This window comes from Etheostoma cragini, chromosome 23 (assembly GCF_013103735.1).
Source record: "Etheostoma cragini isolate CJK2018 chromosome 23, CSU_Ecrag_1.0, whole genome shotgun sequence".
Lineage (NCBI taxonomy): Eukaryota > Metazoa > Chordata > Actinopteri > Perciformes > Percidae > Etheostoma > Etheostoma cragini.
Window position 1 is genome coordinate 17812967 of NC_048429.1, and position 11400 is coordinate 17824366.

At 40.8% G+C, this 11400-nt stretch overlaps 1 protein-coding gene across 3 annotated transcripts in view; it reads right to left on the minus strand.

Annotated features, from left to right (window-relative positions):
• Positions 1–31: 31 nt before the first annotated feature.
• Positions 32–11400, minus strand: part of ipo8 (importin 8) — a 43733-nt gene continuing 32364 nt past the window's right edge. For 2 of the 3 annotated variants that reach the window (XM_034863166.1, XM_034863167.1), the window contains exons 22-25: positions 8491–8696; positions 5120–5341; positions 2901–3030; positions 32–350 (exon numbers count right to left, since the gene is read on the minus strand). In XM_034863166.1, coding sequence (XP_034719057.1) covers position 350; positions 2901–3030; positions 5120–5341; positions 8491–8696 — 559 coding nt within the window. In that variant the 3' untranslated portion in view covers positions 32–349. Of the gene's footprint in view, positions 351–2900; positions 3031–5119; positions 5342–8490; positions 8697–11400 lie in introns of those variants that run through there. The other variant, XM_034863168.1, reaches the window with a different exon arrangement.

Here is an 11400-nt window from a genome sequence, read left to right on the forward strand (position 1 = left end):
ACACACACACACACACACACACAACCACAGTCACACAACCACAGTCACACAACTACAGTCACACACACAGTTACACAGTCCTGTCCCGGTAATAGGAATATTCCAGTAGGGGATCTTTACAGGGCACCAGGTCCAAACTGTAATGGTGACTCAGCCCCTGCTCCTCCATCCAGTCCTGATGGCACCCTGGGACCTGGTTTGGGTTGCATCCAATCCATCTGACATGGTCTGACTTGGACTGATATCATTCAGATTAGACTGAAATCCACTTCAGGTCAGGTCAGACCAGCTCCTTTCTTCTTCAACCCCCCCCTCCTCTGATTCTGCGGTTGGTCTGTCACCTGGGTGCTCTGAAAACCCAAGATTCAGTTTCACACAAGACTAAACATACAGGATGTGTTTCAAAGCTCATCAGGTCATTCTAGATGTCTGATACACAACATTTTAAAAAAACGGGGGAAGGTCTGATCTCACCAAATGTTTTGTAAGATCTTACTAGACCTCCCAAGATTGACTTCAGAATAAAAGCCCCAAGCAATCGTTTTTAGAATTTAAAATTACACTGTATGTACAGTACATGTATCCTTTTTAGCTTTAAATTCTAATGCACTGTCAATATACTGTATCTACATATTAAAATAACATTGTAATCCTAGAGTAAAAGTACAGTACAATTATACTTTCTGCACAGACTCCAAATCTTTAATTTATTGTGCTTAGTGTTCAATTAATGGAATAGATCAATAGTAGTCCTATTTGTTTTCCAATAGTGATCTTGGAAATCTTGGTTCTTTTAATAATATATGTTTGTAATTTCTTTATGTGATATTTTGAAGAGTTTTTTTGCTAATATGTTTTCCTGGACCAAACTAAAATATTCCCATCAGTTAACGGCGTAGGTCCTCCTTAATCTTGAAGAGTTTTGAACCAGAGGTTTTGTGTTGGTGGTCGTTAAGATAAATATTTCTTGGGATAACTGACGTTTTTTTCCGTTTTCCTGCTATTTAAAATATTTTCTTCAATGTCCTTTCTGGGTCTTTATTGTCTGAATGAGTAATGTCCTCATGCTGCTTTCCATGAAGTTGGAAATCTCCACCTCATACTATGAAAACTGTGACAACCTTTTAGACCAATGTTCCAATTAAAAAACATCCCTAACTGAATTTATAGAGCAATTTTTCCCAACCCCTTCCACTTTCCACTGAATCTCTCTTTCCCTTTCCAAACTTAAATCAATAGACTGGAAAAAAACTGGAAAAAGCATCCGGGTTTGTAAAGTGAAGCCTTAAACATCCATTCTATCTAACTTCCAGCAGGGGGCGACTCTACTGGCTCTAAAAAGAAGTCTGTTTTCTAGGTAAAATATGACCCAACATCTCACCTTGATTTACTTCAGTAAACATCATAATGCGTTTATGGTTTCAATTGCTAGTTTCAAGTCTTCTTCAATGCAGCAGGATGTTCATTTGGGTAAATTATGGTCCCATTGATTTCAAATGTAGATGATAAAGCAGGGGATGCTTTAGAGACATGGCTACACAGAGACTTAGCAATGCTAACCTTGGTAACACAGTGGACATTAAAGGTCCCATGACATGGTCCTCTTTGGATGCTTTTATATAGGCCTTAGTGGGCCCCTAATACTGTATCTGAGGTCTCTTTTATGTAGACCTTAGTGGTCCCCTAATACTGTATCTGAAGTCTCTTATATGTAGGCCTTAGTGGTCCCCTAATAGTGTATCTGAAGTCTCTTTTATAGAGACCTTAGTGGTGACCTAATACTGTATCTGAAGTCTCTTTCCCAAAATTCAGCTTTGGTGCAGAATGAGAGCCACTAGAGCCAGTTCCACAATTAGCTTTCTTTAGTATCTGCCATTTCGGTCTGTGTGGGCGAGGTGGAGGCTAGTGGCCTTGACCAACTGCCACTGAGCTCGTTTGAAAGCCATGATGTCTCTGTCTCATGGGTGGGCCAAATTCTCTGGACGGGAAAAGCAGCGAAAGAGGAGGTAACCTATAAGGGGCAAGACTCCAGATTGGCCCATCTGAGCTTTAAAATAGCGCCAAACTTGTTTTTGGGTCAGTGTTTTCATCTTAAAATTAGACCTCTTAACTGGAATATATGGGTCCCTTTAAAATGTCTTGTTCAGTGTTATGCTAACCAAGCTGGCAAGCTAGCACTAGTGTTAGCTGGTTATTTGAGGGAAAGTCTGCTTATTTTCTGTTCTGTTGTATGCAGGCGATTACCTCCAGTACCCAGGGGTCTGTGTTTATCGGCCGGTAAAATTACGCTGGATGACTTGCTTCAGAAAGGTTGAAAATCTACACTTTAGAAAATCTGCATTTAGCTTAGAAGCATTGCAACTACAAACAATACTGGTTGGGCCATTCCATTCTCTCCAGCTCCACCCTCTTGTTTAAAATCATTACATTTGCAAAAAACTAAGACGACGATGCCCGATTTGCCCAACTCAGGGCTTCAGAACAGCAGTCCACAAACCAATAGGCGACGTCACGGGTGCTACTTCCATTATGTTTACAGTCTATGCTTAAAACTCATCATGTCTGCCATAACTTTCAATTCACTGCTTATTCTGTCATTATCTGGTTGACATATCGGTCTCAGTCTCGTGTTGCTAAGGTTTAATTTGTTTGGAGAAACCTAGAACTCACAACTTCACATTCTCCTGGATGCATTTTTTTTAAATTTATGCTAACAATATATCTATAGTTTTATCATCCTGATGTCTATACTGTAATTTTATATTTAAAATAAGCCCCCTAAGAAATCTGAAAAATTGGGTTTAAAAAACTGATTTCTCACTCTCTCCCTAACTGTATTCTACCATTGGAGTGTGTGTGTGTGTGTGTGTGTGTGTGTGTGCGTGTTTGTAGCCGCTCACCACTGGCCCTTGGCAGCGGTGCTCCTCCTCTGCTGTGAGATGCTGTAGATCTCCTGCAGCTGTTTCTTCTGTTCGTCACTGAGTGGAGCTGTTAAACACTGGTACCAGGCTGCATCAGTGTTCTGGACCCCTAACACACAGAGACACACAGAGACACACAGAGACACACACACAGAGAGTAAGGTTATAATGTGAGTGTTTCAATGCAGCAACAGTTGACATGAAAAGATTAGAGGACTAACTGATTTTTAAAAAAAATTAACAATTCTGAAAATCAATCAAATGATTTAATCAAGCATAAATGCTAGTTCCGGATTCTTAAATGTGAGGACTTGCTGCTGTTCTCCATTTTCTATAAGGATACACAGCCCCATACCAGGTAGAAAAAGGTAGTGATGTCCAAATGAAGCTCCATGACGGATTGTCTTAATATTGGGAGCCCACTAGATGGGCCTCTGTTCAACTATGGGTTGAAAGCACACTGAATTGCATTCCTTGAGCTTTTTTCTTTAAATCAAGAGTGCCATCTAGTGGGATCATTAAATACAAGTAATGGTTCAGGAAGCTTTATTTTGCTATCACTAGAGAAAAGGATTCTTAAATTAGGAATTATACTGTGTTGACATCCTAAAAGATCCCCTCCACTCTCTTGTAAAGCAAGCAGTTGGTACGTCGCAGATTTTGAAAGTCAATCACTAATATGCAAAAGCTTGAAAAGCCACCAGAAACCTCCAGCGCAGAGCAATACAGAGGTTGAAAACAGACCGTCATCGTACTGTAGCCGTCAGCCACTGCCAGTTACAAGCTACAAGCTTACAAGCTAACAAATAACATAAATGAGGGGAACTATCAGAGTCTTCAGAGACAACCTGCGATATTCATCCATCCATACATCGCTATCCATTTATCTAGAATTGGGGCATTCGTTGCCTCCACTATGCTTCAACTGTTGGGAGACTTGTTTACAGAGACAACCGATGACCGCCCGGGGAGCCCTGGCACAGTCTGGCTAGCCATCTCGCAGTGTCTGCTGTCTTCCCAGTGGGGAGTAAAGCAGAGGGACAGTAGGCTCTGTTGGGTTCTGCCGATGCTCGAGGAAATGTTGTTTTTTGTGGCAGTAGCGATATTATTCGGTTTCCCTTGTTGAATGGCGTATAGATTTCCGCCAACTGCTGTGTCTTTCACAGGCGCAGAACGTACATGGTATCAGGGCCTTAAGGGAGACACCAGCCACCTTACTAAGGAAATCCATTTTAGCCGCTTCTTTCGGACCTACTTTCTTTTGGTCATAGTCTTTATCCTTGACGTTCCACTTCTGTGATTGCTCCCCTGGTGCCGCAGAGAATTCCGCCGGACACATGCTTTTCACGGATGTCCTTTTCCTTCCACTTTCTTACATTACATTTCATTCAGCTGATGTTTTTTTATCCAAAGTGACTTATAATTGCTAAATACTTTATGTCAGGGGCTGCACGCCTCTGGAGCATTTTGAGTTAAGGGTTTTGCTTAGGGACACCTTGGTTGATGTAGCGCAGTGGGAATTGAACCGAGATCTCCCACACCAAAAGGCATGTGTCATTTCCACTGCGCCATCACCACCCAACTTTCTTTGTGTTGAAATTTTAAACTCTGGTGGATTCATGAGGACTATGGTTAACTACTCCTCAGGTCTCTGCAGGGTAGCTAGCTATACTACCTGTCCAATCTGTGGCTGCGCTTAGTGCTGCCCATGACAATTGTGATTGGTTTAAAGAAATGCCAATAAACCAGAGCACGTTTTTCTCCCATCCCAGAATGCTGTGTGGACTAGCCAGACCTTTCTCCACTCAGCAGCGTGTGGATGGTTTGGCAAAGTGAGACTATTTCAGTCATGACACAGCCTTTGTGACCATAGATCAGGGTAGGAAAGAATTGTGTAAGAACTATTTACAGTGCAGATGTTAAATTTAAGTTGCTTGAGTAAATAAGGCTGACCAAACATTCAATGCCAACTTTTAAAAATCAAAAAAGTGCATCTAAAGTAAATACATTAGAAAATGCATCAGAAAATATGAATTGTGCGTCAATTGTACTTATATAGATTCACAAGTGGATGTCAAGCTTTAGACTTGTGAACAACTCTGGCAAAAATAAACCAGCATGTAATCGAACATAGAGAAGAAAAGAAAAAAAAAAACATTTAAGCTGACACCTGGTCTTATATTGGAACAATAACTTACGAAGCAAGGCGGAGGTGAAGAAGCGATACTCGTCCTCTCCGTTGTCGTAGTCCAAAGGCGTGCTGTATTCCTCCAGGGGGGTTCCCTCAAAGCCGTCGTCATCCCAGTAGTCATCTTCGTCTTCATCATCATCCTCGCTGGCCTGGCCCGTCGCCATGCTGGACTGCTGCTGCATGTCGTTATGGTTCTCGTTCACCTCATCCTCATCACTGGGAATCTCCTCTGCCCATACACAGAGTAATACAGCAGTTGGGTCAAAGCCATAATTGAAACGGTTTCTTGACTCTATATAGGATAAGATTAAAACTTACATAAAATAAAACTGCTCCAGCAGTCAACAGGTAACATTAAAAAATCTCACACATAAAAACAAGCATCTGTATGTTCACCGAACAATGTCTGAAACACCTTCAGTTTCACACAAAAGACTGCTGCAGTTGGCAGCGGCAAATCAAGCTACACTGTATGTTCATAGGACAATTGTCCAGCTTGTATTAACCTTCACAAAAGTGCTTGTTTTGCTGCTGACAGACTCAGATTAATATTCTAAGAGTCTGATAACATTATAGAAAGGATCCCTTCAGAGATAGACCTTTAAAACCTCTTTGAGTCCTTTCTGTTTAACCAAAAACAGCTCTCAAGTTGCAAATGCTAAACCCACCAGCCTCCATTTAAAAAGCAATACTTTAAGCAAGTAGAGCAAACATATTTTCACATGTAAATTGGTAAACTATGTGTTTCAACCAAAAGTTGAGTTGTGATGCTTGGAAAAGTGAAAAGACGACCCAAAACAGCTTTGCAAAGTTTAATTACTATGTTTATTTACTTGGAGTCCGGTGTGTTTTGCAAATAAAATTTGTGGGATGTTTTTACGTTTAAAAACAGGATCTTACTCTTTAACAGAAAGGTTGCCCTCCTTTGATTTTATCAGAGCCGTTTATATAGAGAGTTTGGCAAACTCAAATCATGGGCGCCATATTGTATTACCATCATCAGATGACTCTACAGTGTAACCATATGGGACAAATATGCTATCTTGAAATAAATGGCTTATTTTCACCATAAACAGACATAGACACATTATTATCTTAGTTTGTCAATATGCAAAAGGCCCTTACGAAAATATTCCTGTGCATATTTACCTTCTTTATGGTAAATGCTAAAAAAGGCCCATTGCAGTGAGCGACCACGTTGCCTAATAAGTCTCGGAGTAGTGTTTACCTGTCGTAATATGGCTATAGACGTATAGACAACAGACGTAAGGAGGCTAGACCAAAAGCCATCTGATATGGCAAGATCACAAGTACATGGAGTGCTAGCAAAAAAGCTAACGCTAGCTAACTTCAAACTTCATTAATTTCTAAAGCAGTGTTCGAACATTTTTTGACAGCATGGTACACATTAACAATGGTACTACTGTATTTGTCCAGTGTTATATATTATCATAAGTCAAAGAGAAAAGTTGAGATTACCAAATACAATGATGAGCAGTCATTTACCCTCCAGTTTGCTCTTTTCACATTCAGCTCCCATACTTTTCGATTTTTCAGTTCACGTGGAAACTTGTGAAATCCTTGGCCGTTTCCCAGTCTTTCATTGCTGACAACTGCGCAACAATTGGACATTTCTTCAGTGATTTATGCCATTTTTAAAATAATTTATTACATTTTTTCCAATATTCCCTCCACTCTATTAATGGGAATCAAATGAATGTTGGTATACAACATGAAGTCTGCAAGACACGTGACCACCTCAGAACCAACTGCAAAACAGGATAGCTCAGAACATTTGATTCTCTAGTTGGTCAAACTATTTATATTAATAAATTAATAAATATATCTAAAGAAATTGCTCTGGATTTTATCAGAATACAGAATAGAAAATCTGCTCAGAAATAAATTAAATATTGGATAGTAAAAAGAAATTCTATCTTATAATTGATGGCCTAGTGCAGAGGTGGTTAACTTGTGGCTCTTTTGCTGACCTGTGTTTGGCTGGGGACTGTTAACTTTGTGAAACATATTTTAGATAAGGCAAAACGCATTTAAATGCCTCATTTACACACAAAAAAAATATTAATGCTGTAGTTTTGCAATAAGATCCTGTAACCTGAGGAAAATGAGCGAGCATAGATACCCTTACCCATTGACCCTTTTACTGCTGAATTGTTTAAAACCCCTATTAGTGACAAATGGTGCAGTGTCCCAGGTGTAGATGATCATACTTTCTAAGGATGACTGTATTGAGAGAGAGAGAACCACAGGGATGGCAGTGCCCACAGACAGATTTCCCAATTTTAAAACAGGCTGAACTCAAGCTAAAATCAATGCGCATTACCTTATGTCTGTGAATCAGTGTTTTCTAGTAAAACAAGTAAATTCTAAACATTGTTCGGTTCTTATGGAAAAAGTTACAACCCAGTTCCAGATTGTGGATAACAAAGACTGTCTGGTTTCCCACTTAGTCAATCTAAGTAAAGTCAGTACATCTGGAAGTCACTGCTGCTGTTGTAGTGTGGACCTGCATGTGTTGTGTGGCTCTTTGCTATGGTACTCTTTATGTTTAGCTGGTTGGCCACCCCTGGTTTCGTGCATATATACATAACTATTAGCTTGTCTACTGATTTCAAGAAAACAAAACTTGCTATATTGAGATCTACAATACCTTTTAATATCTACTGTATATGGTCTTACTTTATTAGTACTCTTAAGCTGAATTCAAAACACATACCTACACACCAAAGCTTAGTTAGGTGATATTTGCTCCGTGACATTGTCCTTTCATATCCTTGTCTTATGACTGGGAGCAGTTTTGAAACCTGAACACGTTCAACATTTGCTGGAAAAAAACTTTAAGATTAACTTTTAAGAATACACCATTTTGAACCATTTAATGTAGTGAAATCAATGCATTTTAGTTACCAGGACAGAGGCGAAACTCTTTGCCGCCACTGTAGCGATAAGTTAATTCATCAGTCTGCCCCACAAGCAGTAGACAAGGTTTGGGAATCTAATTCCTATTTGCTTGACTGAAGCCAAGTAAGAGCCTGTGGGGAAGAGAACGTGAATGTGGTACAATTAATTTGAGCCAAGCTCAGTGCTGAATGAAGATTTGAGTAGTGGAATCTGGGTAGGGGATCTGTTGTTGGCAAAAATGGATATTCTCATTTCATTATCGCTAAGCCTATTTCTTTTTTTCTCTCTAGTTTTACATTAGTCCCTTTGCTTCTATCCTGCATGCTATCTTCCCAACTTTTCTTCCGTTCTTTTCTTTACTTTTTTTTACCGGAAAAGCGGATAAAGATGGATGGATGGATTTTCTTTACTTTCCTAACATCGTCCATGTTCTGTGCGCGGCTGGTCCTTTCTCACCGTTCTGGTCTTCTTCCTGTGCTCCTGCATGGGTCAGCAGGTCCGGTTTGTTGACAAGGCGGGAGGCGTAGAGGTGTTTGAGGCCCAGGAACAGGAGCAGGATGGAGGGGATGATCTGGGCGGCGACTACCTCCAGCACTGCCGGCCGACTAGGCAGCTCCATCAGCACGCTCAGGCCGATGATGCACATCTTACGGTCATGGAGCCTAGGGGATGAATGAATAAATGAATAAGAGCAACTGAAGCTGTGGAGTCTTAAAGTTCTCATGTTGTGCTTTTTGGATTTTTCACTTTCCTTAATTGGGTTATTTATCTTTTTATGTGCACGTTATAGGTTAAAGTGAACAAGCCCAAAGTCCACCCCAAAGGCACTTACTATCTCCAAAAAAAGCACTCTATCCAGCTCTGACAGCTCACACAGACACACAGAAACTCAGACTGATGTCTTTCCCACCAAGGCAGTTCTGATGCTGGTTTGGAGTTTGTGCCAAATATTGAACCGGTTCTTTGCTTTTCCACACAAATAAACCTGGCTCTGGGCCACGAAAACAAGTTCCAACTCCGCACCAATTTACCGCTGGTCTAGAGATAAGAACCGGTTACGTCAGGTGCTGGGAGCGGGTCCTGATAGGCTTTTTGTCTGGAAAATTGGGACTTCCCCTGTCAAACCGGGACGTCTGTTCACCCTAACAGTGTTTTGCTGTACGCTACTGATGTTACCCTCACAAGCTAGCAATAGATTATATTAAACATTGAATCATGCAAGATAATTCCCTTTCTTCTTGAACGTATCCCCTGTCCATAGCGGTCACAAATAGCTGTCAAGGCACGGCTTTTGGTTCCAGTGGGAATTTGTAAAGCCAGGAGCAAAAGTATCGGTATGGAGTCCTCCATTATTGTTGGTTGTCATGATGCGTTGCTATGACAACGGAGGTACTTGCAGTCACGTTGTGATGTAGCCCTACTCTGGCCCTCAGGCTGTGGAAAATCAAGCTGGTTCTTAGATAACTGGTGAGTAGAACCAGCACCAAACTGGCAACAGCACCAGCCCAGAACCAGTACCTGGTTAGCCTTGGTGGAAAAGACATAAATGTGGCTTGCGAGCCAGAAAAAACAAATTCTGGTCAGGCTAATCACATTGTGGATATAGTCGGTGGGCGGGCTTAACATAAGGACGGTAGAGTTACAACGGTTCCGCGTGAATTCCCTGCTAATTGGGTTTTCTAAAGTGACCAAAACATCATCTGCAAATAATGAGAGATGATGTTGTGTATTACGAATGCATATTGGTGACACCATAATCAATTAAAGAATGGCTTGAGCCAGTGGCTTTAGAGAAATGACAAATAGTGCAGAACACAAGGGGCAACCTTGGCGGGAGGATTTGAAACTGGAAATAGAGAAGTGGAGGTTAAGAATCGGGCTGAGGGGTTAGAATACAAAACTTTAATCAAATTAATGAAAGTGTTCCCAAAGCCCATCACCTCTAAGACTGACCATAAAAATTACCAGTCAAGTCTGTCAAAGGCTTTCATTGCATCAAGGGAGAGAAGTAACACTGGAGTCTTACTGTCAAATTAACAATGTGAAGAAGGCGTCTAACAGTATCTGCTGCTAGTCTAATTTTTTTGAATAATGTTTGGTCAGAGTTCACTAATTTTGACATACAGTATGGGACTCCAAACGAGGGGCTAGGAGCTTTGCAAACATTTTTAAATCAGACTTAAGCGGGCTCAGAGGTCGATAGCTGGAGCGCTTATCCTTTTTAAAGATGTATTAAATTGAGGCTGTGCCCTTTTCAACTGAGAAGCAAATCATCTCAAGAAGGAATGGGCCCAGTTTCTCCCAAAAAGAAGCGTAGAATTCAAGGGGGATCCCATCAAAGCCCAATGATTTTCTCTTCTGCATATTTTGTACTGCCACCCTTAATTCTTCTATAGTTGTGGTTAAAGTCATCTGGCTTTTTGCCCATTAGAGCAGAATCGTAAGGTATTGCTCCTAATAAAACCTTTAATTGCATCCCACAATATCCTGGGGTCTTTTACAGAGCCAACATTAATGTCTGCACATAACTGGAATTCTACAATAAACTTAGTGAATAGTTGAGAATAGTTGAGGGGGATGTAAAAAGAAAATCTATTCTGGAAAATATATATATGTACGCCAAATATTTATAAGTCCCAAGCTGCTGGCCCATGATTTCCAACAATTTGTGGCTTGAGTCTAAACCTCAGTGACCTTTGCGTTCAACCAATCCATGTTTGGATCTCACACAGCATTGAAGTTCGCACCAACAACAAAAGAACAGAACAGAACAGAACTCCAGCCTCTCCATCTCCAGCATCCAAAGTTAAGTTGTTCAACACACAGAACATGAAAGACACAAAAAAAGAAAATCACAGACGGGACAGTGACAAAATAAGGAGAGGGAGAGAAGGGGGGAGCATAGCCTACACTCAGGGTCGGTCCCCTTGAGCCCTTCGTTGGCAAAAAGTACATGAAGGGCTGTTATTTATTTTCATGTGGTGCATTTTCACGGGGGTGAAGGAGAATAAGTCGGTCAGTGATCAAATTATGGACCCCTGGCAGTATTAAGGAATAGTGGCCCATAATTACATAGTTGCCGCAGCAACTGGATCTGGTAATTCTCTTCTAAGGCATTTAACATTTACATTGCTATGTTTTGGTTTAAAAACAAATATCTGGAAATTTGGACATTTGGAAACATTTCAGACCCATTTTGGTTTGGAATCTGCGGGGTTGGGTTTCAGTCTCAACGGCTGAAAACGGAGACCTTTGGCTGCTTGAAAACCAAAACATGGCAATGTAAATGTACAGTGGGTACGGAAAGTATTCAGACCCCTTTACATTTTTCACTCTTTGTTTCATTGCAGCCTTTTTCCAAAAATC